At 47.0% G+C, this 27386-nt stretch overlaps 1 protein-coding gene across 1 annotated transcript; it reads left to right on the top strand.

Moving 5' to 3' along the window:
* The first annotated feature begins 153 nt into the window (after positions 1-153).
* On the top strand, positions 154-26788 carry LOC135905845 (uncharacterized). The gene is made up of 5 exons (XM_065436911.1): positions 154-301; positions 7204-7286; positions 7752-7933; positions 20246-20295; positions 26337-26788. Exons 2-5 carry the CDS (start codon positions 7206-7208, stop codon positions 26477-26479), a joined length of 456 nt encoding a protein of 151 aa, XP_065292983.1. The 5' UTR covers positions 154-301; positions 7204-7205; the 3' UTR covers positions 26480-26788.
* The last annotated feature ends 598 nt before the right edge of the window (positions 26789-27386 follow it).

Raw genomic sequence — 27386 nt, 5'->3', positions numbered from 1 at the left:
ATGCCGAAAGCATCAGCTCGCAAGCCAAGAGCGCGGCTAGCAGACGACGAATGAGCCTCTACAGTGACATGTTCGCGCGCCGAAAAGACAGTCTCACCATACGTGTACTGCGCATGTGCAATGCTTCCAGCGATTGCCGTTACGCAGCGTTGACTGTGCCGGCGGTCTAAACGGTTTAAAGCCCCTTACGGGGGTCACGCCAGTCACAAGTCACACACTCGCTTGATCAACCGATCTGTGCCCATCGGTGTACCAACAGCCCAGTCTCCTCTCGCGAACGACAGTGCTTGCGACAGATACGGTCAGTGAAGGCATTTTATATTCTTATTCCTGACGCCGTCTTACAGTGCTCCCTTTAAGAAGTGTTGTAGTACGTGTGTTGTTGCCGTGCTAGAGGTGTTTTACGTCTCGAGGTAGCGCGCTGCTTATGTCGTAGCCGCCGTGGTTGTTAGTGGCTGTGCTGTCACGGGATCGAATCCGGGCCACGGCTGCACGTGGACGCAATAGCGAACGGCCTGACCTAAACGCCCAGTGATTCTAGGCCGACACCACTCCAATTTCGGGCTGCCCAATTCCGTGTAGTTCAGATATGGCCATAGCGATATAATATCAACTACTTTTCACTTCGTTTGGTGCGCACTCAAGCGAGGTTATGGCACGAAAAGCAAGTCCCCATCAGTCTGGAAACAGCTGTTCAGCAAAGACTGGCCGCTTATATTCACTCTTCCACGTGTAATGCGACGCTACTCATTTGCGCAAATCTGTCTCGCAGCATTTTGCTGCGTTTTCATGTGAGCACCACATGGTTTATACCGTACTTGAAGCGAACGACCAATGGTGGCCCTATATACCTGCAAATCGAAAAAAAAACGCAGGAAGTTACGCTCTGTCGGATGTTCCTTCCAGACTATTTACGATTTTTTCAAATGTTTTTGAGCTTAGGTAAGGATAAAAAAAAAAGCGAGCACCCGTGCAGAAATGAGCGAAAATTCTGCGGCAGGCACGGTGATAGGGTGGCCGTCTCTTGGAGAAAATGGTCTGACATCTGCGGAGAATTCTGCCCCCGCCGAAGCGCCGCTTGCGAATCATGTGCAGGCTACTGGCGTCGCACAGTATGATAGGGCCACTGAAATTTTGGACAGCTGTCGCAGTGGGTTGGTAGATAAAAAAAATGGTGTAGTGTCGGCGTTGTGTGACTGGGCCCTTACTGAGTGCGTGGTCGCGAGTCCCTGTCTACCGGGGGCCGGACTCTGGTTGGGTTGAAATATCAATGCCTGTATGTATTTCAGTTTAGGTGCGCTATTAAAGAACATGTGGGCGCGGTTGTCAGCTTACCTCTACATCCCATATGCTCCGTTTGGGCGTTCAACCAGGTTTTTTTACTTGAACGACTTGCAGTTAAAGCGGAAGATAGCAACTTCATTTGACACAGAGGCCTCTTCCTCATATGCAATTCATTCAAAGGTCTCCACTTATGCATTTGAATCAGAAAAAAATGTTTGTGCTCGTGATGTTGGAGAGACAAAGGATTGTGCAGGAACGAATTGTAGGTCATCGTCAGCCTGGTTACGCCCACTGCAGGGCAAGGGCCTATCCCATACTTCTCCCACTTCCCCGGTCATGTGCTAATTGTGTCCATGTTGTCCCTGCAAACTTCTTAATCTCATCCGCCCACCTAACTTTCTGGCGCCCCCTGCTACGATTCCCTTCCCTTGGAATCCAGTCCGTAACCCTTAATGACCATCGGTTATCTTCCCTCCTCATTACATGTCCTGCCCATTCCCATTTCTTTTTCTTGATTTCTGCTAAGATGTCATTAACTCGCGTTTGCTCCCTCATCGAATCTGCTCTTTTCTTATGCCTTAAAGTTACACCCATCGTGCTTCTTTCCATAGCTCGTAGCGTCGTCCTCGATTTAAGTAGAACCCTTTACGTAAGCCTCCAGGTTTCTGCCCCGTACGTGAGTACTGGTAAGACACAGCTGTTATACACTTCTCTTGAGAGATAATTGCAACCTGCTGTTCTTGATCTGAGAGTGCCTGCCAAGCGCACCCCAGCTCATTCTTATTCTGATTATTTCAGCCTCATGATCCCGATCCGCGGTCACTACCTTTACTAAGTAGATTATTTCCCTTACCACGTCCAGTGCATCGCTGCCTATCGTGAACTGCTGTTCTCTTCTGAGCCTGTTAAACATTTGTTTAGTTTTCTCATTAAATTGTAGACCTACCCTTCTGATTTGCCTGTCCAGGTCAGTGAGTATACATTGCAATTGGTCCCTTGAGTTACTAAGCAAGGCAATATCAGCGAATCGCAATTTACTAAGGTATTCTTATACCCAATTCTTCCCAATCCAGGTCTCTGCATACCTCCTGGAAACACGCTGTGAATAGCATTGCAGAGATCGTACCTTCCTGTCTAACACCCTTCTTTATTGGGATTTTGTTGTTTTCTTTATGGAGGACTACGGTGGCTGTGGAGCCACTATACATACCTTTGAGTATTTTAACACACGGCTCGTCTACACCCCGCGTCCGTATTGGCGCCATGACTGCTGAGGTTTAGACTGAATCACTCTTTCTCGTAATCAATGAAAGCTATATGTAGGGGTTGGTTAAATTCCGCACATTTCTCTCACTTGACTGACAGTCTGAGTGTGGTCTATTCTTTTGTAGCCTTTACGAAATCCTGCCTGGTTCTTTGGTTGACAGAAGTCTAAGGTGCTAGTGAGTGTATTTGTGATTACCTCAGTAAATACTTTGTAGGCAACGGACAATAAGGTGATCGGTCTATAATTTTTGAAGTCTTTGGCGTTCCCCTTTCTTACGAATTAGGATCGTTAGCGTTCTTAAAAAAAATTCCGGTACGCTCGAGGTCATGAGGCATTGCGTATACAGGGTCGCCAATTTTTCTAGAACAATATGCCCGCCATGCTTCAACAAATCTGCCGTTACCCTATCCTTGTACGTCAGACCTGCCCAATTCGTCATAAGACTAGTCGGTATTGTGACCATTCTGACTCTGGGAACTCTCCGTAAAGTTATGACTTTGTTGGTAGCATAGTTGGTCACATTTGTCTAGCGCGCTTAATCGAAGCACTGCGGTGCAAAGAAAGGAGTTTCTGGCCGGTTTGGGACATGTTTGCAACTAGTCGGAGCCACAAAGTGCTCTCGGGCAATGCAGTGTTACGCAAGCACCTTGGCAATAGCACAGCTGCTGCTTTGCTCGTGTTTTGCTTGCAGTCATGCGCTCTAGAGAAAAGGGTTGCTGTGCCGCCTATTAAACACCAGGTTGTAGCTTGTGGGTCATCCTTTGGTGCACGACGGCACTGACGCATAAGCGTGGCCTACTTGCAGTCGGAAATGGGAAATAGGAAATAGGAAACAGGAAATAGGAAACAGGAAAGCGCATGACTCTTAATCGATGCGCTGCCTAACCAGGACACGTTCCACCGCGCATGCGCCCCGTTCTGAACACGGCAGCCCTGCCTATACTAGCGGACATCATTATGTGGCAAAGGGACAGCTACTTAGGCGGAGCTTCTGCACGCGTTTTACCGCGCCATTTGCTGCGCTTGTGGTTTCTCGCAATAGAGGCTGAATCGCCACTGCTTCCGCGTGGACCGTTTCGAGTTTGCTCTGATGCAGGAGAAAGTAGCAAAAGTGGTCCTTTGACACTTGGTGGTGTGCTTTGTCTTCAAAGGTGCTTCTCCCTTCCCTAGCTTAACCTAAAACGCGGATGCAAATGTCAAGCGCACGGACTTGAGCATGGTTTGCCTTCGTGCTTCTCTACATTGACAAAGTGGTGCGCGAGTACATACGTATATGTACTATGGTGAGCAAAAAGACCACTGCTAGCGCTAGCCGAATTGCATCATTGCGCCGCCCAGCGACTTGGCGCTTGGCCTGAAGTCAAGACCCGCTCGTGTTCATCCAAAAGTATAGTACACACTGGTATATCTGCTGGTGGTGCCCGACGCGCCCCGCTATTATGGGCGAGTTTTGCGTGAGGCATTGCTTTATAATGAGCACAGCTCAGCATATCTCGGCCATATTAAGCCGCAGCTAGCGCCATTGGTGATGGTGCGCCAACTGGAAGTTACCAGCGTTACTTTACGTGGTGCCGCTACCATGAAATCCTGTCGAGCAATGCACGTGTCCGGCGGGCAGGCGCCTTACGTGACATTGCAGCTGTAGGGGAGCAAATCCTGAAATGAAAGGAACGTTTAGGCAAGCGAGAACGCGCCCTGCGTGATTTCTCGGCGTTACGTGACCCCGGAGCCGATGTTCTAGGTGGTGGGATGGTACAATTCGGCACACGCTTGCGATCAAGGTGTAAGCACGCATCGTAGCGATGCTGCCATAGCGCATGCACCCTGGAATGTTCGCTTGTGGAGGCACGGTCGCGTCAGCTGCATCTCGCGGGGTTAACCTTATCGGTGGAAAAAATCTACAATATTGAGTGATTTCTTGTCAGTTGGCGTAGCAGAGGGCTTGCCACATCACATATCACACACGGAGCACACAACAGAACAAATGAAGCGAAAGGAAGAATACCCTAAGAACATGAGACGAGTTGAAACTCGCGAGACTCATGTGAAACATCAATCATTTGGCTTTCTGATGCTCCTTTGTAATTTTCTGATGTGTTTCTGTTGCACACGTTTCTTGCAAGCCTGAGATGTCTTCTTAATGTGCACTCCAGAGCAGTTTTCTTGTGACTGTCTCATGGCTTCCTAACGAACTTCTAATTAGCCAACACATGTGGTAACATATTAAATAAGATCCGACCGACATGTGCCTGACCGTCTTTGGTGGATTCCGGTATGCTCGAGGTCTTGAGGTTTATACATATATATATATAATGATCGAAAAGATAGGGAATTAACCAAGGGGCCCGATTTTTATTAATCATATCATAAGAAGCAAACAAACATAGACACCAAGGAACACATAAGAGAAATTACTTGCACTTACTAATTGAATGAAATTACAAAGAAATGGAATTGAACATCGCCGAAAACACAACTTGCCGCAGGTGGGGAACGACACTACGTCTCAGCATTACGCGTGCGATGCTCTGCCAATTCAGCAACCGCGGCGCCGTCTTCCCATCCACCTTCTTGGGTATTTTTGTGAGTGTTAGCCAGGGCCACCCCTCGCAAACCTTGGCGGCGGATGTGTGCATTATTTCTTTGCTACGTCCACCACTTTCCACGACAGCCACACACAAAGGGTCGCACTCGATGGCACGAACATCGTTGGTCCTCATTTGGCTGCCTCGCCACGCATACGGCGAATTTTCAGAAAGACAAGCTGTGTTCTGGCACTCATGCGCTCGCGAACGATGTCGCATTTCATTGCAGAAAACACAAAAGCACATCCTTGCAGCTAGCACAACCGACCGACTCGTTCTAAACAAAGCAACAGGTTGAGTGGACGCTGTCGTCCGTGCCTTCTGTTTATCGTGCGAGCACCAAAGGTTGCTTCAAAAAGAGTGCATTAGAGTGCATCTAGCAAACGAATGAGGCTCCATACAAAAGGTTCATGTCGTCGAGTAATCAGGATTGCAGGAACGCACAGAAAAAAAAAAAACAGAATAAGGCTTGGGCCATGCTACTCCAGTCTCCAACAACTGAACCTCTAACTTAAAACAGTTCTGAGGAAGACGAACACGGCGTATTGCTAGAAGAGAAACCTCAGAAAAATACGCCTGCAGCATTAATACCTGCCCTCCAGGACAAGTATGAAACCAGCAGAGAAAATAATGCCGTCACCCTTACATTTTGCTTTAAGTCACTGACCAAGCCAAAGTTGAAGACCGGGCTCACGCCCTTAGGCAACATTTCGAGCGTGTGTCTATCTCCGAAGATTATTCGGAGTCAATGGCTAAACAAAAACAATTAATACAACAGTCCCCTGACCAGGTAGTGTAATGAAAACGAATCCTACAACCGTTCATTTAGTGTTGCAGAGTTCAGGGCTTCCGTAAACGATTGTCGAAGCTCTGCTCGCGGAGCCGATAGCATCATGTACGACATAAGTGATCGTCACTCTAGCAATGGCACTGCTGTCCCTATTCAACACGGCGTGAATACATTTACCGAATGACTGCTTCTATAAATGCATCTTTTGAAAAGCAATAGACGGGTGGAAGAGCCTCTTGCACTGTATTTTTACCACACCGCCTCAGTTTCCGGTTAAATGACGGGATTGCTTCCACCTCTGTAAGATCAAGGGCAATTGCCCTTCCTCTATATTTTGGGATTTTGCTTATGCTGTATAAGTTTTACGGCAATTGCCTACCGCATCTTATACGATCGCATCACTGTTTTCAGTGATTGTTCTACCATACAGCAATGCCCCAAGCGGGGCTGCAGGTACCTAATATAACCAGATAAATACCAACCCACTGTTGCTCATCGAAGTCTCCATATTCTTGTGAACCACGCTCTGTCTTAATGAAAATAACCAGTGCAACGTTTACGCTGACCGTAGGACAGGACGCCAGGTGTAAGCGCCGCCCTGTAGTCTCCTACAGTTTGCGAAAAAGTTGCGCTGTTTATTTCCGTCATGTATCTGTAGCAACTCCCCCAAATGTATGTTCCTGTGCTCTTTTTATATGCCACATAAGTTTTAGGCTGTTGACGAATGTCGCTAGGCATTACATTCGACAACTGTCAACCAAGCTTGTAGTCCCTACCGCCTTCAAATTTCCTTTTTTTTTACCTTACAGATCAAATATGCAAGCACGTTGGCACAGTCACTGCTGATCTGGTATCTGGAGCTCGCAGAGCACGAAGTTGCGAGTTCAATTTCTCGTGACCTAACTCGCGTTAACAGGAGCGGTATGAAAAAGCACTCGCGCAAGAAATGACTGGTGCGCGTTGACTAATTCCACGTGGTCAACGTTAATCCTAGTGATCCTAGTAGAAAGGTTATTCTCTAAATATCTACCTGGAGCACATGTCCATTTCAGCTGCTGCTGAAGTGCTGTTTGGCTGGGTTGCGTAACCAGCTAGGAAAAAAAAACGGGCACCCTCGGCCAATTCCCACCTAACCTAAACGGACATTCCACTACGTGGACACTTGTAGAATAACCCCCCCACCCGTTCCTTGTGTCCTGCACGGTGCCGTCTCGAATGTTTTGCTTAGCGACGTTGAATACCCGGTCAAAGAACTTACGACTGTACGTTCGACGCAGCCATGTCACCTGCTTGCCGCGTGAAGCGCCGCCTGCAAGCTTCTCCTCAGCAGCGTCTCATGAGGCCTTCAAGCTGCAAGCCTGTAAGTGTAAGCCCCTACACTCTTCTGGAAGCATAAGCGATATTTCGAATGTCTGAATTGTATTGCTTCTGATTAGCTGTTACAATATCATTAAAATTTTGTTTCACAAGTACTTGAAGGATACCTTTTTTTTTTGCAACTGCAGGTACAGCCGTGAAGGGTAAAAAAAAAACTTTCACTTAAAGTAAAAGTGACCGAGTCGGTTTAGAGAAGGTTCAGAATTTCGCAAACAAAACGCAGTTATCTGTGCACAGCCTGCCGTGTAATTGTGAAAGAAAAGGTTGCGTTACGCTCGAAAGTGAGTTTATTATTTTCCGCTATTAAAAAAGCTGAACAATGTTAGCACGCTAACAGAGCTTCAAATGTTTTAAGAACAGATAAGTTGCAAGAAAAGCCTCGGCAAATAGCTTGCGTAGCTTATGTCCCTGAAGTTTTAAAAATCTGTAATTATCTGTTTATGTGCAGTTCCAAGGCCACTTCTGTTCAGGCGGAGCGCGTCCAGACAGACACGCTGGCTGCAGGCCTGCTGCTTCGTCGTCCCAACGCCCAGAATGGAATGACAGCACCAAGGTGCCAGCTACCTTTGACAAGTTCTGCACAAAAGAGGCACACAAAAGGGAACGTGCTTTTGGCAAGGCACCTAGGAAGTGAGTGGGAAAGTGGAAGGGATCGCCTCGTTGTCATTGCGGATATTTGCTGCTTCACAAATTTATATTCTCATGCTAGACTGCTCGGGGACACAATCAATTTTGAAGTTGGTTTTTATTACCTGCAGGTATGCTGTGAAGGATGGTAACAATTATATCCCGGTTAGATGCCCAGGTTAGGTGCTGAAAGCTATATATGCCTGTAAGTGGACAAAGTAGGTTTGTCCTAATAATTATGGTAAATTTCTTTCGTTTATCTCAGCCAGCAACGAAAGTATAAAAGTGCTTGGTTAGCCAGTTGACGCTGCATCGCATATTTTCATGCCATATCCTGATATTGAACGTGCTTCAAGGTGATACTCAAGGGGGCTTTTTAATCGTTAGCATTAGGAGTGGAAGAAACTGTGCGAGTGAAGTGTGCGGAGCCGCTGGTGTGGTATAGGGAGACGAGTATGTCGGGGCTTAGAACAGCGCACGCGTGTATGTGGTGCAACTGACGGTGGTCTGCTCTGGACCCCACTGTGAGTGGCACTTCGCTTCTCGTAGGTGCAGGATGTGTCGAGAGCGCTCCTGACCAACCTTGCAAAATGGTGAACGTGTTCTACAGAATGGATCAGGCACCTCCAATGGATGCGACGTAATGCTCGCGTCAATTTCTTTAGCGTTGCCTTTACAACGCCATTGACATTTTTATCTGACATATTATTTAGATCGAATCTCTGCCAGGTTTCTCGAAAGCTCGCATAAAGAAGTCGGTAAAGGCCACTTCGATACTGTTCGGCATGCATCGAGCTTCGATGCGGTATGCGATGCGGATCAGGTATGCGTGAACGCTATACCTGATCGTTAACGAGTGGAATACAATGAAAATGCATATCCACTAAATTGCGGATATCCACAGAATTAACGTGTTCAACAATGTAAAAACCACGTGACGGAGTTTTGTTGCACCAGATAAAAGGACAAAAAGAACAAAAATACTGTTACACGAAAATACCATAGTGCCCTTCCACTCTGTGAAGGATGACCAGCAAAGCTGTGCATGTCGGCATGGTGAAATGCACCTGTGCCGCGGGTAGGTGGGTATCGCGCTATATTCTGTATCGGCCCACGTATGGGGTGTTTTTTTTGCATACGACACGAAAATTTCCTTCGACGGTAGGGGTATACAGCTTCGCTGTGAAAACTGACTTCGTTTGCATCACTTTCGCTGAACACGCTTAGCCCACTGGCATCGATATTGTCAGGGCACGCATCTCCGTTGAACGCAGTGGGATGAGCAGTCTTCATCTAGTATTACTACATTCCAACAACTGGGAATACGCTGACTCGCAGTGACCGCAGCCTTCCGACTGGCAATACTCGCATTGCTTCCACCACATTTCCATTTTTTGCTTATTACCTCTAAATCTCAGATGTTACAAATACGAAAGTTCCCGTGTGGGTGGCAAATGTTTGTTCGTTTTTGTATTTTCTATTCTTGCATAGTCGGCATTCATGTTTTTGCAAAACTCTTGCTTACCCCCGAACAGACGAATAAGCAGCACGCTAGATTTCAGTGTTGAAGTCAGTGTCGACCCACGCTTGTCGGCTGTATCGTTATGTCTCCTATCACAACACCGTCTTTCATGGACACTGTCGCGCGCGGCATGCGTCCAAAGAACTCGCATGATCGTTGGTATCGGCGTCTTCGCATTGGCGGCCATGATATGTATAGCAGCCGGAGACTTCGAAGCCTCTGATTGGCGGACGCCGTCGATGTTTCGCCACGCGTCGCCGATCTTCTAGCATCAGTAGTCGGTAAAATCTTTGTGCGTCGCCACGCATCACCCTTTTCGCCACCTACGCTTATGACGCATTACACGCATTGGCCCGTGCCGACGCGTGCCCGTGTTTGCGCCTTCAGAGGTGCGCTATAAAATGAAAGCGACGTGCGTGCATATACGTTACCTCGAGTCCAGACGTTTCGTTTGGTGGACCAGCCTTCGCCTATTTTAACTAAAGGCTGACATACCAGCCAAAACGTTCGGATAGTGGCGAAGTGTTTCCACGTACGTAGTTGTCATTTGTGACCCTACACCAATGGAGCCAGCCTGCTTTTTTGCCTCCTCTGTATATGAACGGTGGTTCACGAAACTTGAACCAAGGATTTTAAAGAAAAGTGGTTAGCCGGAACTGAATGAAACCGAGTTTGCGGTCATGTGGTTGTTCTTAATCTTATATTTCGGGCTTTCTTTAAACGTCGCAAAAAATGGCCACGCGGCATGTACGTTGGCGCAAAAAAACTGGACCGGTCGTTTCGAATGCCCTCTACAACGTAACGAAGCGCACTTGGCCCTGAAGTGAAGTTTCAAACATTTGCAGAATGCGGTTGCATGTAGTTTGCATTTACTTGCGGTTAGTCAATTTTTAAAATTGTTTGTTCAAGTTGCGTAAATCACCCCGGATAATCATAACCATATAAAGCCAACATATGACATGAAAGCATCGATAAAATTGGCTGTGGTTGATACTGAAATGCAGCAAACAAAAGGGGAAATGAAAGTGGACGAAAAGAAAACTTGTCGCACGTTCGAGCTGAACCCACAGCCTCCGCATTACACTTGCATTGCACTACCAATTGTGCTATGCTGATGGGAATCAATCCGGCGACGAACTTGTGTATGTATATTTACTGGATCTGAGAGCACGGATGCCTGATGCCCAAACCGTCAAGCCATGAACGCGTGCCTCAACAGGGTCGGAGTAAAACACCATTAGAACTTTCCCTCGTACAAGCCAGCGCTTTGGGACACTTCGCACGTCAGTCCAGTCATAGGTGATATTAAAGAGCGATCATTTCTGGTGCTGCATCATTTTCCAGACATTTCGTGCATCTCTACATCGCACACGTCGAATGTAGACTAACACAGTGTCGGTGTGGAGCGGGCGACTCGCGAGAAATGCGCGCTCTGGAATGCCTTAAAGGAAACTTTCTGACAGATCCAGAAACGTTGTCGGGAAGAATCGCAGGCTGTGTTTATCACGAATAACGACACGCGTGGGCCATGGCGAATATGCGGCGGCTACCGTTTACGCGGACCAACCGCCGAGTCGCGGCTATAGCGGAGAGTGCGCGCCTCTCCCCTCCAGCCCGGCAATGCACCGCCCATGGCCACCATTACTGCGTACGTTGCGTACTGGTCTCGCTGGGCGAATACTTTCGCATAACATTCAAATGTGCTGAGCGGTCGCCGGATGCTTGCTGCGCTGTGCACATGCCTCATCTTATTGCTAATATACCCTTCGGTATGTCAGCGTCCTTAGGCATTCAGCTCCAGCTTCAAATGGCAATGCACTTCCCTTCACTTTACCCCACATGTTCTCCCTTGTAATTTTTTGTTGTTCGAAATTTCCACGGTAGTTTTCATTTCCATTCTTTGCATCCAATTCGCTGCCTCTGTTTCTCCCACTTTATGATTACTGCTGCTTGTTTATTTAGGCCTTCAATTGCCTGTACTTGGTTGATAACATTACTGACATTTTCCTTCATTTTGTGTCCACGCTTTTAGGTACAGGTACTTCTGCGCTTTCCCCGCTCATTTTGACCTATGTTGCCGAGGCTTTCTTAAAGCGCCTATCACCAGGCCACACTGCAAACTTTGGTTATACGCTGGAAGTTTTTACCTATCCTCAAGACAGCGTTCTACTGCAAAAATTTTCCAAATCGGCCCATAGAGGCAAGATAGGAATATTTCAGTGTCGCGAACCGATAATTTCAGGAGCCAGCTGCACCAACACCCCCTCGAGAACCTAAGGCCTTCTGGCTATAACCTTTCCTCTTGAGCTACGTCACGCAAAAGAGGCCCACATAGAAGTTCCGTGCAGCGTGCTACGAAGCTACGAGCGGCACACCTGTGTTGAAAATGAGAGACGGAAGAGCGAGTGAGCGACGACGGCGATAACAATTCGAATAGATGCTCCTGCCGTTCCTTGGATAGCTTCGGGGTTACAAAAGACCTGGCATGCTGCGACATGCTTCCGAGCGCACATTTTTCTGGACGTGAACCGCGCTCGTAGTCTCTGTGTTTGTGCTTCGATTCGGTTATGCGTCCGGCAAGCCTTCATTGCCATGGAATGTGGATTACGTTCATGCCCGAATATGCCTAATACCTGCTCCGTGCCCAAGTGCTGGAGCAATTAGGAATCGGGGTAGAAAAATCATGCGTTGATTTCCGCAAGATCAATGACAGAATATTGGGTGCCAATGCTTCGGCAAAGAAGAGAAAAGCTGGAGTTCGCAGAATAAGCTACCTCTTTCTTTGTAAGTGGTCGCAGGAATGTATTGTATATCCATCGATAAACTCGTGTGAGGTGTTGTATATATCTGCACTGCTTTACTTTACGTCTTAAGGCCTCGAACAGAAATTATTCGTTTAGAGCCTAATCTAGACTGGAATAAATACATGCGTCCCGAATGTGAAAAAGGGCACACCAGTGAAGTTGTTACGAGATGTGTTAGGGTGCAGTGACAAAATTTTGTGGAACTTTCGTGGTCACATGAAAGGCAAAACTCTGACGCCGACGATAAATGAAAGAAAAGCTACTCTGGAGAAGAGGGCAGCACTGACTCTTCGACATAAACCATGCTCCCTGTCATCATTTACCCGAAATTCGTTCGCAAACCTAAGGCTGCACCATTTCATTTTTATGCACGGGTTTTTAATAATTGGGTGCGTAAGTTGTTTTGCGGAAATCTTGGAACACACTCCGGTTTCTGCGGGCCGTCTGCTCAACTACGCCTAAAAAAAAGAATAAGTGGCCTCTGGTTAACATTGCCCATAAGGGCTCGTTCCCTTCATTTAAACCGTATCCCCTAGCACACCGCCGGCCTCTTCTCAGTGACGTCACCCGCCGAGCGCTGAGGCCTCCTGTTGTCTACGTTGTGCTGGCTACACTGGCAAGCCAGATACCCTCTCCACTTGCCCCATCTAGCCTCCACAAGCGAGTTATTCCTCGTGTTCTCCCGTACCGGACCTAGAGGATCGCATGACGCATACTTAATGGGTCCCGCCCTTCTTCGTTTCTTCGTTTCTTCGTTTCTTTCGTTTTTCTTTCGTTTTTCTTTCGTTTTTCTTTTGTTCTTTTCGTGTTCTCTTTCTTTCTTCCGGCTTCGTTGCTACGCTGTGCACTTCCGCTGACGGCGTTCGCGCGCGAGCTGTTCAGCAGTTTTAGATTAGGCGACGCAAGCGGCTTGCGTACGCAAGAACTAGGGCCCACGGTGCTGCGCATGCTCAGATCCCTACGTCTGGGTCTACGTCTACGCAAGCTGCTTGCATCCCCTAACCTAAAGCTGTCTATTGTCTCGCTTCGTGCAGCGCACGATAATGCGCGCTGTCCACGAGGACACTTCACTAGCAGAATACGTCAGTACTACACGAATACTGAGGATCACACAAGCGGATCACAAAGCACAATCTCCCACTAGAACACGGTGCAAAATGAGTTTCGGTGTCTGCGCGCACCGATTGCACGACATGCGAACAAGGAGAGGAAGTACATCTCTTTTGCTACGGTGGGAAGTAAAACTAACACGCATTCTATTTGCGAGTTTTATTTCTGTAAGCTTTACATCGTCTATTCAAGCAACATATTGCACAAATAGCAGATCTTGCCTTGAATAATTCTCGAAGTCGTGTCACCACGAGCAACGTCACAGTACAGACACGCGTACGCAGGCACACTACCACGTGCACGTCATCCTCCGGCTTGGAGCGCAGCGGCCGCGTGTAGCCGAGACAACGGCATTCGGTTTGAAACTGCATATCTTTCCGGGGCGCGTAGCTATGTAATACTTTGCGGAGACGATCCTTATCGCGCATGTATGCGCTGCGCTTGTCAGGTCGAAACGGCCAGACTTGGGAGGTGCCCTTAAGACTCATTTTGCTCTGTTTCTGACTTAATACGAGGCCCAACCAATGTCCTTTCGCACTGCCTTATTTGTGGTTTTTCCGTGGGCACCCAAACACAACCGGCCCACCGACAGCTGAATTCCAACCCAGCCAATTTATCCGATTTTGGGCACAAAATGGTATTTCTGAACGTCAGCGCTTCCCCCATTACTTCTTTGAAGATCCCATGTACTAACTCGTATGTATTGTGGCCCCATAGTGTCCTATGTTTCAGTATTACTGCATTCAGCTCCCCTTCATTTTCAGATGATCTTGGTTGGTGCTTCAGTAAGTCGTTTATGTGTACGCCTAGGTATTAATATTGCTTGACAATGAGTATGAATTGCTGTTGAATTGAGACCACGTAATTACTCTTCTCTTCAGTACAGAACAGAATTCCCGATTTCTCTGTGCTAAATTTGAAGCTTAGATTTGTACTTGCGTTGCCACACGTATTGGGCTCTGTCTGCAAATTTATTGCATTGTGTGCTAGTAGCATTAAGTTGTCCACGTTGATGAGTGCGGGGACCTTCTGTTGCACAATTTGTCCATCACGTGCCTGTGATCAATTAAAGCCTAATTCGCTGTTTTCCAGTCTTCCTATGCACCTAACATATAGCGTGAACAATTGAGACAGAGCACATCCTTGCTTCAGTTCTTCGTGAATATTCTCTACTTCATTACCTTTTCGACCTACCACTACAACTTGCACTCTGATGTTTAGATATCTCTCCTAGCAGCTCCACGAAATCGTCCTCTATACCTTCGTGCTTAATATCCGATAACAATTCTCGGTCTATGTTGCCATCAGCTGCTTCAGTATTTAGAAATGCCATCGGGAAAGTTCTATTCTCAACATCTTTAATTTCCATGCACTGAGTTAGTACGAACATATTATCCTCTCAGCGTCTGCCTGGCCTGAACCAATTATGTAGTTCATCCAGTACATAATTTTCTCCACTGAATTCGGCAGCTCCCATTTTACGGCTTGCATTACCATTCTATATATTGTGCCACGCTGATGAAGACAACGCTCTGGACTTCGCGCGCTGTATACAATTTTGTCAGCTGCTCCAATTACTAATTATAATGTAAATATACTTCTTAGCTCTTTTCACCCCCTAACACTTTTGGTGGATGTTGCGGCATCATTATCAAGAATTTACGTAGCGGGCGCTCCTTGGTTGCACCTGCAATGCCAGATCAAGGCGCAGATGCTGCGGGTACGTCGGCACCCACGCCCACCGTCATTCTAGCACAACCTCGCGACCCAGGAACCTCTTCTGGAACGGACGACATTGTTCTTGAAGACTGGCTTCAATTATGTGAGCGGTTGACCGCAGGCAACCACTGGGACCAGGCCATCAGGCTCGCTAATTTGATATTTCAGACCCACGAAGAGGAACCTACTAGCTGGGCCATTTGTAATCAGAAGCTCAAGGATTTGTTTGACAAGCCTGTTGGACGGCAGCGTGCCGCCGAAAACGACCTTGCTTCGCCTGTCGAGACGTGCACTGAATCCTACCTCACGTACATCCAAGACGTGCTCGCTCTGTGCCGCAAAGTGGATCCGAAGATGTCCGAACATCATACAGTCGCACATGTCATTAAGGGCATAGCAGATAATGCTTTCCACTTCCTTGTGTTCAAGCATTCTTCCACTGTGCAAGCCATTATTACTGAATGCCGGCGGTTTGAAGAAGCCAAGAGCCGCCGCATTGCCCAACCATTTACCCGCCTTCCGACACGGCCTCTACTTCTACCTGCTAAGACATCCGCAGTGCGCCCACGCCCGATTGCTCTGCCATCGTACCTATCATCCGAGGTGAAATAGAAGCCGCATCTCCTGTCACTACCCGAACCCATGCCCCGAGAATTGCTAGGCCACCGTCTCACTGATCCAGTACGTCGTGCGCCAGGAATTTGCCAACGTTGGCTTCACTAACGTCTGCTCAATTAATCGGCCTGACTGCACTAAGCCCAACACTCATACGCAACCGCAGCCTGAGTACTCCTACGCTGTATGGCGACCCGGCCGAATGGCGCACTCCAGACGACACACCTATATGCTTCACTCGGGGCCGTATCGGCCATATTTCATGTCACTGCCGTTCTTTGTGGAATTCGACCCCCTGGCCCTACCTCCCATCCCACTGCCCTCATGCTGCTCCTCGCTTCCCTCCGAAAACGCAGCCAGTAAATTCTGGCGACACTTCTGTGCCTACCCCCTCTAGCTGCTCTCCTTCGCATCGTTGCCGCTTCTCCCAATCGCCCCCATCTCGTCAACCACCGTCCCCTAGCTCCTTCCGGAAAACTAACAGGTGCCGCACCTAGAGGTGATGCGGCCAAACCAGCCAGACGCAAAAAATCCTCTTCTGACCTTGCGCGCACACATCGGAACCTAATCACTGAACGTGGATGGTGTACCTCTTACAGCTCTGATTGACACAGGCGCGCACGTATCCCTGATGAATGCTCAGCTTCGGAATCGTCTCAAGAAGTCCTCTGCTGCCCCGTCGCCTGTAATCCGAGTCGTCGACAGTGGCGCACCAGCCGTTATAGGCATGTGCCTAGCTCTCGTGAGTGTCGCCGGACATCGTACTTCTGTTTTATTTTCTTATTCTAGAGCACTTCCCTCATGACTTAATCCTGGATATTGAATTTGTCTACACATTCCGCTTTGAGAGGCTCTTCTGCTGGTGTTGTGCAGGTCGCTCTACCTGCTGGTGTTGACCCTCCCGGTAGTCCTCCTACACGGCTGTTTCACAGAGCATATCGCCTCCCTCACCATGCCTTTACCTTCATAAGTATTTCACCCGTTGCACCAATAACAAACGGTGACTACATCGTATCCTCTAAGGCAGATGTCCTACTGTCGTATAACGTCGCTTTTCCTCGCACCGTCATTTACATTTTTGACAACACGTCGTGCCTGCCGCTTGTGAACGTTGGACTTTGTACGCAAGCACCCCCGCGCGGAATATCCCTTGCGCAAGTCACGCTGGCCCGATACTACCACATTTTGGCTTGAACTTGTGACCGCTCTTCGTGTGCAACTCTTGCTTCGCCTCTGTCCCTTCAGACTTGAACACCCTAAAGAAAATTATTACTCCCAACATTCCGCAACAGTGTGCTCAAGAACTACTTGGCCTCCTTGCCTTGTAATGGGACCTATTGGACCTTGGAGAGCGCCATCTAGGACAAACATCTGTCGTCGAACATCGAACACGGGTGATGCGAGTCAGATTCATTGGCGACCCTTCTACGTCTCGCATAGCGAGCGACACATCATCCGACATGAAGTTCACAAGTTACTTTCTCGTAACATCATTGAACCTTCTTGGAGCCCATGGGCACCCCTGTTGTACTAGTAAAAAAGGACAACAGTTGGCGATTTTACGTGGATTGTGGTATAGGCAAGGAATCAGATGTATGCGTGACGAGACAAACCCGGCACTATCGTGACTAATATGGATGAGATAGTTCACGTGGCTGAGGAGTTTTATAGAGATTTGTACAGTACCAGTAGCACCCACGACGATAATGTGAGAATAGTCTAGAGGAATTTGAAATCCCAGAAGTAAAGCCGGCGGAAGGAGTAACGAACGCCTTGGGAGCTATGCCAAGGGGAAGTCAATGGGGCAGGATAGGGTAACAGATTTGTTGAAGGATGGTGGCAACATTGTCCTAGAAAGTCCTACCACTCGCTCGCCTCCTAACCAGCAGTGAGCCGATGCTTGAGCCGCCAGGGGTCATTTCACACCTGACGAACACTTTTCAGCTTAGTCGAAAGAAGACGACGCTCTGGACTTTGCGCGCTGTCTACCATCTTGTCAGCTGCTACAATTGTAAATATCCGGTAAATATACTTCTGACTACTGTTAGCCCCGTGACATTATCACGGACGTTACTCTAACTGGCCTGTACAAGCTCGTCTTATCCTTATAAACTTTACCTTTGTGGATGTTCATTTCGTTTAATTTACTTGGTCGAAATCACTTGCTCTATGGCATTAGTCATCAGTACCTTGCACTTAGGACGGAGTTTTTTTATTAGCCTTATTGGAATTTAACTGGGTCCTGCTGCCGCATTATTTGGGACTACGCCAGGCTTCTCTGTGGTTGCTTGATCTGTGTGTCTGAACTACCCTTTCTTTCCTGCCAAAGTCATCCCTCACAACGTCTGTAATGTACCCCAGCGAATCGTCAACTTCGTAGTTGTTACCGTCTTCAACACTTATAGCCATTTGCGAGTTTTAGTTTGAGCTACGAGTGCTGTTATGTTATTCAAGTCTTTTTTGGGCGCCTTTGTCCCTGATGTAAATGTCATTCAGCGGACGTTCGCTTGTGTATTTAACTTTCTGTTGCACAAGGTCACTCGCCGCACTTTTTATCGGTATTTGTTCCAGCTAAGCAGAAACTCTTCTGTGTGTAATCCCAGCTTTTCGCTTCTCCTTGATCCCTAGACGCCCGCTTACGCTTCCTTCAAGCTAGCTTTATTTCCTTGTTCCGTCACTTACGTGGTTTCCCCTTTGTGATTGAGCAGTTTTTATGCATGTCTGTCTTATCTCCTTCTGCGTAACGTCTACAACTTATATTCTGACTGCTGTAGGAAAAGCCTCCATTTTCTTCTGTTCGTTCAGCGAAGCTGTTTACATGACGAGCCTGTAGGGATGAGCCGTATGTGCGGTTTCGCAGGGAGGGGGTGACTATCTGGGCTGGGTAACGCCAGTAAAGGGTCCTAAAAAGACAACGAACTATAGTGCGGCGCAGAAGAACGGACACGTGATTTCACGGCACGCCGCGCCTGCGCAGTAGGGGAGTGCACCCGGGCTGGCCGCCATTGCTGCTGCCTGCGTGTCCTGTCATCTGCCCTCAATGCAACGCTGCGGCAGTTGTGCGAAGAAAACACGGAGGTGTTCGCCGCGGTAGCCGCCGTTCTGTGTAATAACCGGATTATGCATTGCAGAGGTAGATCACTGCAATAGTTGCAACGCCAAGATAAATGGAAACTAGCCGAAGAACATGCAGAGTACGAGAGGCGCGAGGTGCAACCTCCTTCGAGGTTGCAAACTCCAGATTCAAGATGTTTCTGGCCGCGGAGTTTTGCCATAGTTGCTCGGTCTGTGATCGACAGCTTCGATGGCTAATGCGCCACTCTATGATTGGATCAGACCGAAATTTCTGTGCTTGTTATTTGCTGTTCATTTCTTTTTACGAATTCCTTTGCTATTACTTCGTGCTTTGCGTTAGTACCTCTCGCAAGGTTTGAAGTTAAACGTCTATGATCGCTACATGGGCGCTTTTTTCCATGTTAGTCTATTATCATTTGGTCTAGTTTTTAGGCCATTTCTGAGGCTAAGGCGTAGTGTATACATGACTGCCTGTTTCCGCATTGCCACGTTGCCTGTCCATGACTCATTTTCCCTTCATCCCACAGAATTAACATTGGAGAATCATTGCAATCAGTATGTCCGTCAAAATCAACTGTGTGCGTTCATGTTTCCCATCGCTTCTAATGCAATCAATCCCTTACCCGCCGTTGTTGCTTAATAGCTACGGTGTTCGGCTGCTACGTACAAGGCCACGGGTTCGAATCCCGGCTCCCACGGCCGCATTTTGATGGGGAGCGAAATGCGAAAACACCCTTGTGCGTCTCGACGTCTAACCGGGGCTGCTATATTTTCGCTAAAGTATATCCCGTGAACTTTGGGCGCATAACATACACAATTGGAGGTTGGGCGCATGACATTTGTAAAAAGCCGCAAAGGCTCACCGCAAAAATTCTGTAGCCATGTATGACCACGCGGAGCTCGAACTAATATGCAGACAGCTATGAGGGATGAAGAGGGTAAAATCTTGGAGGGAGACGATGCGCTGCGGTACAGCAGACATGCGTAATGCTAGCTTCGGCACTAGAGAAAGCCTAGTTCAACGTTCTAATACTTTTATATATCAAGCGTCTTCAAGGTGCAGCTCGTAAACCTGCGTGCCTTTATGCCACAGGAGTCTTAATGTAGAAATGTCTTGAACAGTGAAGCCACTTATTACTTCATGTCCCCAATTACGTGCAGTGCACCGAATGTTGTCGTTCGCGTCAGCAAGCCATAAATGAAGACCAGCAGAAGAGATCCGCCTTTGATGGCGCTACTCTCGTTGGATGAAAGCGTAGGTTTGCAGAGCACGATAGGCGAGCCCTCCTGCGTTCTCTATAACACCTAGCAGGCTTTCGTAGCGGATCGTTTTTCGCAAGCACTGGTGGTACTTGACGGATTTGATATCGCGACGAACCCTCTGCGTGCAGGTGTGATGTGCTGATAGTGTAAATAACATTTATCATCGTGTGAGGTTACATTTACATATGACGTGTGCGTTCTTTTCAGGACAGCACGGGGTGCGGATATTCTGGGGAAGATGGACGCAAAGGGAGAAGGTGACTATCACAACGTTTTAGTTACGATTATCCCTCCTACGTTGCAAGAATGAGTCACAGATGCATTTTTTAAAGCCACATTTTTTTTTTTGCAACGACTCGTGCTGAAAACATGCGTTGAACTTGTTGAAATAGAAAACATAAAGGTTATTCGAACCACTGATACAAAAACGCTGTGTAGCGGCTATTACTTTACGAAAGAGTGATGTCTCACAGAATTAACAATTACGCTAATTATCATTTCGATTTATTCCTTTACTTCACATATTTAAATCTGCGAGTTGCGGCTGTTGAGTCTTCACAGCTTACCGACTCGGGACAAATTCTGAGGATTAGCAAATCTGGAAACACTAATTTTCAAACTGTCTGATCAAATGCATTGACGGTAGACTTATTTTTGAACTTCAACGCACAAAACAGTATTCTTTCGAAAGTTAAGTGGAACAGGGAGTTTTGACCGCAAGTTTTACAGCGCATATCTGGAAATCGGTGCCATCCTCAGAATTCGTTCCAAGTCTTGCACACCGCTAGCTGCTGTACGTAGATTGAAATGTGCGGCAACGTGAATAATTAAGACGTTCTTATACGTAATTATGGTCATCTTTATTTGAGCATTTCAATTTCTCGACGTAATACCACCTCATCGAGTAATTTTGATCGATGATTAGGATAGTGTTAGAGGCCACAGCGAATTTCCATTATTTTGTGCATGTAAGAAACGCCTTGTGTGGGCTACTACTAAAGCGAAACGGATCAGCAATTCTGAAGTAATTTTCCTAAAGCACTAAATAAATAACCACTTTTAATTTATTTGATAGAATAATACCGCCGGAAATGAGAGCAGTACTTTCCTTTTCAATTTCGCCCCGATATCAGAGCAGATACGTCAACATCAGGTCTGGTATTTTCAAGTACTCCAAGTGTGACCGATTCGCCACACACTTTTTCAAGGTTGCTGTAATCCGTTCTTCACCTCCTGTTCGGCCTCTGTTCCACATAGCCGGTACCTCCAGATTGATCCACCTGGAAGAAATCGTCAGTGGCCGTTTCCTGTCCTCTTCAATCTTCGTTTTCCTCTTATAATCTTTCCTGTCTTCTCTTCACTTGCGAGTGTCCCAGTGGCAAAGGTTAACCTTGTGTGGCTAGCCATTCTTGGTTATGCTGTATTTGGTTATGGCAGCCACTTGCGGCTGGCGTTGGCAGGGCTTCCCTCGCAGGAACTTCTGTCACGTCCCGCTTTTGGACTCCATGGTGGGCGGTTGGCATCGCTGCAGAAAACACCACGCATACTTATGGCAAATGCTTTCCTTAAACTCCCTGATCGCACTCAATGAGGGCGCACCGAAGATGTCTTCCCGTTTTTCGGACGCCAAATCCTGAGCTTCCTTCGATTCAACATTATTCACTCTGAAAAGTCATGCAAACCAGTAAGAGCCAGTTCACCATTCCTTGTTTCAGTCGTTGTGTGAAGTTTTTGGTCCAGGTTATAAAGCGTGAAGGATGGCAAGCGGTGATCTCCTCTTAGAGCTCCGTGATCAGAAGCAATATGAGAAACTGCCGAAACTAGTATCATTTGGGGGGAGACCCAAAAAAAACTTACCCCGCACCGTACTATGGACACCCCCCACGGCGTTGTCTCGGGCGTTGATTTCCTTTACCTGACTGAGGCTGACCTCTTGGAGAGCTTCAGTGAACAGAATGTCCGGCCCACACGCAGCGAGCCGGCGATGCCGCCATCAGCGCCTGCCCCCCTCGGCGGCTACAGCTCGTGCTGCTCCGCCATCTCAGCAGAAGGGACCATCGACCTCTGGGCTGGTGGTCTCAAAGGTCTCGTCCAGCTTGTCGAGGCCTTCACAAGGAGCGGCTAGATTATCGTGATCGCTCCAGAAAAGAAAAATTTCGCGTCACGGTACCCGGAAAGGGCACGTGAGCTAATATGAGTCTCTAAAACAAATAGCACAAAATACCTTAATCATAATGGAAACACAAATACTACAGTGGAATGTCGGAGGACTTCTTCATAGCCTTGACGGCATTATAGAACTACTACCCAAACGCAATCCAATGTTGGTGTATGTTCCAGAGATACATCTGATACCTACGAACGCCAATTTTTTTTCTTAATTACAGGATCTTCTGAAAAGAGCGAGACGAGGAACGCCTCCGGTGGTGTAGGCATAGTCGCCGACAAGTCTGTAGTTTGCCGACACGTCGACGCTTCAGACGCTCCTTGAGGCACTGTTAGTTCGGGACATTCTTTTTATAAATTAGTCACTGCATAACCCATATATTTACCTCCGAACCATCATCTCGAAAAAGTACAACCTCATTGATCAGCTTCCCAAGCCTTACATACTCTTGGGAGGTTTTAACGCTCATAACACGATGTGCGGAGACTCACGATGCGACGGGATAGATCGACTCATTGTAACTTTGCTTTTAACCTCCGGAGCGTGCCTCAACAAAAGTACGAACATGCTTATTGTAATCCACATCATAATTTATACTCGTCAATAGACCCGCGATCCCCCTTCGCTTCCATCTTTTCTGATTTAGACTGATGTGTAATTAAAAATCTATTCGGAAATTTTCAGTTCCAACTAGCGCTGAACTTAGTAAACCAACCGGACTTCCATCCGGACGCCCCACGCTGGAAGCTAGCCAAAGCTGACTGTGAATGTTTTAAGGAATCCACTACTTGTGAGAAGAATTTATAGACAATTTTAGTATAGATCATGCCGTTTCATACTTTACCGCTTTTATCATTGATGGCGCTGAAAAGTTCATTCCTCAAAGAAGTGGCACTTCATTCAAAAGACGGGTCCCTTGGTGGAAGGACGATTTGAGAAAGGCATGAAGGAGACAAAATTAAGTATGGAGGCAAACTACGTGAATATCCTACGGCCGAAATTCTAATAGAATTTCAACATGTTAAATAGGATAGACGCGAGGGCAGGCTGGCAGAAGTTTCTCTCAAGTATGAAGTCGAATACTCAACAGGGTAAACAGTGGCTATGGTGTTGGGCTGCAGAGCACGTGGTCGCCGGGAACGAATCCCGGCCACAGCGGCCGCATTTTGATGTGGGGCGAAATACGAAAACACCCGTGTGCTTAGGTTTAGGTGCACGTTCAAGAACCCAAGATGGCTGAAATTTCCGGAGTCCATCAAAACGCCGTGCCTCATAATCAGAAAGTGGTTTTGGCACGTAAAAGCCCACAATTTAATTTTTAATGACATTACCAAAGTTAAATTGCAAAAGTAAGCACTGTTTTCAACTATTCACTTTGGTTGTAAATATTGCTCTCAATTCTCTGAAGAGCACCTACAGAGACGCTAAAGCGGGCAAGATAATGTATTATAGACTGTTCCGAACGGAACTACTAGCTTGGACGTTCGGATTTTGCTAAACACTCGTAAGCATTGCTACAGTATTAAGTCGTGAAATTGTATTAACTTCATGCGCTTTAGTTTCTTTGACAGGTGCAGTTTACAAAACTGAGATATCTGGTTTGGTGCAGCGTTGTAAATTTGTAAACATTCTGCATAATCTGCGACATCAATTTTCGGCAACATTTGTGGAAAGCATGCGAGGTTCTAAATCAAAACTCTGTATCCCCTGTTGCTGGATACCTGGATGTATGGTTGGCACGAAGGACTTCGAAAAGTACACGAACGAGCGTCATTATCAGCAGCAGTCTATTTTACGCAAAAAAAAACTAGATATTTACGAGTGCACGCTTGCGCATCTTATCGTACATGAAGCACCTGACGTGGTGTCGAATCTGATTTGACTCCGACAAAGGAAACTCAGTGGTATACAAAGAAAGAGACGTACCGCTGACAACACTTATCACCATGTTTCTTAATATCAAATGCTCAAGTGTTTCTCTTGCGGCAGAGTTCCTGCCCAGCATTCGTACACTACCGAATTGCAGCTCGCATCCATGAGTGTTAACATGCATCACCAATTGTGCGCAGTGTCTTATTCAAATTTTACGCATGCTCCCTCATTTTGACTCGCGCAGTTCCCAGTCTCCCCAACATAGCACTTGCCAATGGAGAATAGAACCTCATACACCACTGCTGTGCAACATTGCGTGAATGTCGTAGAATGTCTCTTGTGGTTTCCTCCTTTTTACGTCATCATAGCAAATTGGAAAATGTATTTTTGAGCTTGGTAGGGACGGAGAACACAACAGGGACACCGCGTCTCCGAACGCCTTTCTTGATGTTGTGGGTAATCTTGTACAGAGAGGGCACAGCTTCAGACCTCATATTTTTTTTGTTGGGTCTCCGTGCTAGTCCACCTAGTTCAACGCTTTACAAGCTTCTGTAGGAGCGTTTCAGTAAGTCCTACTCATGGAAAATGAGCGAAGCGAGAATTCGAGAACTAAACGAAATCAAATGTCCCCAGGAGTTCTTCATGGCAGGATAAAGGCAGTTGCCAACAATCGCCGTTTGAGTCTTCCAACATGCAAATCGGCATGTTGGCAGGTAATTGGCCCAACCGATTTCTTTGCTCAAAAACTGCAGCTTGATATACTTAATAAAACTTAATATTCTTAATAGACTTAATAAATATCCTCAAACTTAATAAAACTGTATAGAGCCGGACGGCGGGAGTTCGTGTGTAAAGGGCATGTCTCGGCGATGTCTAAAACAGTTGAAATCTCCCCAACCATCAATATTTCTGGGAGATTGCGCTTCTTAAATATTAAAACATTATGCCCATAAGAAAAATGAAATGCTCCTTGTTAAAATTCCTATCGAAATAACGGCCGAATCCCTCTAGTGATTGGGGACCTGTCCACGTCGCGTCCTTGTTGCCTTTCTACGCACATACGTCTACTTGTATACTTATCAATTCTACGCTCCAAATAAACTAGATTAGGGAGAAATTGCTTGCACTTTCTTTGTAATGGATACAGCACGACATCTAAGAAACAACCTGCCGAACACAAGGCTGTGACTGGCAGTTGCAGTCTGAAATACCGCAAACTTCATTCAATTCAATCAAGCGACCGTGCAACTAGGGAATTTCTGCGCTTTTATCTCCAAGCCAAAGCTTAAATGGACACTAAAGGCAAATATTAAGTCGGCGTGAATTCTTCAAATACAGTCCCAGAAACATCGCAATGCTTTTTTCGTGCCAAGAAAAGTTTACGAAGAAATTACATCTGAAGGGTGCGAATACATTTTTAGAAATTCAAAGCTCCGGGCACCCAACAGGGGAGTCGTGACGTTGCATGCGCCGTCACCACACTTTGCTGCCTTCGGTGAGTAAATCGGCGCCCGACAGACGGCGGTACCGAGCCAAGACAGTGCGGTGGATTGCCCGCGCCAGCTGCATGTCGGTCATGTGGCGCAGACCGTTCGGGCATCCCGCTACATCACATGGAAATTGAATTCTCTGCCGCTTGTAGTTTGTGCGAGTTTCGCGAGCCAGAAAAACCAGTGCAGCACTACGCCATAACGAAACTACTGAAACACGAAAATGTCGACGGTGCGGAATCGAGCAAAAACGAAACTTTCGACCACCCGCGTCGTTTTCAAGGGGCATTTCGATGAGTTCTTGTTCTAAAAATGAAATAGAACTAGGCAGCTCGCAATTTAGTCCTACACCATACAAGCAATATTTCGGCAGTGTGTGGTTGAGTGCTAGTCACAAAATTTAAATGAGTGCTTTCGTCATCGGGCAAGTACTCGGATGTCCCGTTGGAGTCTCTTATTTCATTTACCTCAACGCCTTGATTATTTAGGTTCTCGTCGCGATAATATTGGCACCTTAGATATTCTCGAGCACTGATCTATCACTTTCGCTTGACTTCGTGTTTGTCTTTAGTCTCCTTTTAAAAAATCAGCTGCAGTTCGCAGTAGTGTACTGTGTGTTGGGTCGCCAACTCTTTGTGGGAACGCTAACCTAGCAGTTTTGCGGGCGGAATGAATGTGCAGTCACCCTGATCGAATAACTCGGTCCTGCATTAAGTTGCATGTACAAGCACTGCTACAATACACGCTCTTCTGTTCCTTTCTCCAATAGCGACCAAATCACGTACGCCCGGCGGGTTGGCCCCCCTCGAGCTCCCCGACTTCTCTTTCCTCTTCAAGAAAGGATGCTTCTCTCCTGACTGTTCGGACCCCAGCCATTTTCAGTGTTATCCTAAAAAACCTCGCCTGTTGTAGCTGCCACCTCATGGCGCAAGCCTTTTAATTGACATCCGTATACTTACGTGTTTTTAATACTCATTTTAAGACAAATGTGATTTTATACCCGCTACCTACCTGATTTTACCTACGTTTTTACTTGCCCGATGCCTACACCTGATTTTACACATGTTGACGACGCCTATTTTATTTCTATGGGTTTTATTGTAATAAGAGTCGTGAGGTGGCGGTAAATGTTACCTAGCATGCAGCACTCCTGTTTGCGTAGCGCGCAGTACGCAATGATTCCACTCGTGGGTATGTGGCGGACAGGAAGTTTTGACCATACTACAGCCGGTAGATAATCTCTTGATGTGCATGTTGCTCTACTCGTGGGTGCAGCGCGGCAAAGATGCATGTCATCGTTTCCTGGCGTTGATTAAAGCTAATATAGCAAGAAATCTTCCATAGAATACAATGACGTGATCAGGCTTCAGTATGTGTCTTCCTTTCCGGCCTTTGTGGTGTGATGCGAACTCTTTACGGATGTCTAAGCCTCTGACAAACGCTGTTCTGCTAGCCTTTTAAGTAGAGCTGAAGAATGCTACGTACAACATTCTTATGGCATATTTCAAAAATTGCTCTAGGTAGGCTGCGATCGGTTTCCGTGCAGAAGTCAGCCGTGCTAATTTCTCCACTCCTGGGCTCTTAGTGTGGCTCATACGCTGCCTTGTGTAAACGCAAACAGAAACCGTACCACTGATCAGAAGAATATCTGTTGAATACTGCAGTGGTCAGCATTTTCTGCTCGTTAATTGCCTTACCGCCCATGTGCTCTACTCTTGTGTGACAATATGAACGTGCTTCTAACAATACAACTGAAGTTTGACATCTCATGTCTGACTGACATTACCAATGTGTAACTCGAGAAGTAAGCGTGGCATTT

Source organism: Dermacentor albipictus, unplaced genomic scaffold, assembly GCF_038994185.2.
Source record: "Dermacentor albipictus isolate Rhodes 1998 colony unplaced genomic scaffold, USDA_Dalb.pri_finalv2 scaffold_14, whole genome shotgun sequence".
Lineage (NCBI taxonomy): Eukaryota > Metazoa > Arthropoda > Arachnida > Ixodida > Ixodidae > Dermacentor > Dermacentor albipictus.
This window is presented reverse-complemented; position numbering and strand designations above follow the sequence as displayed.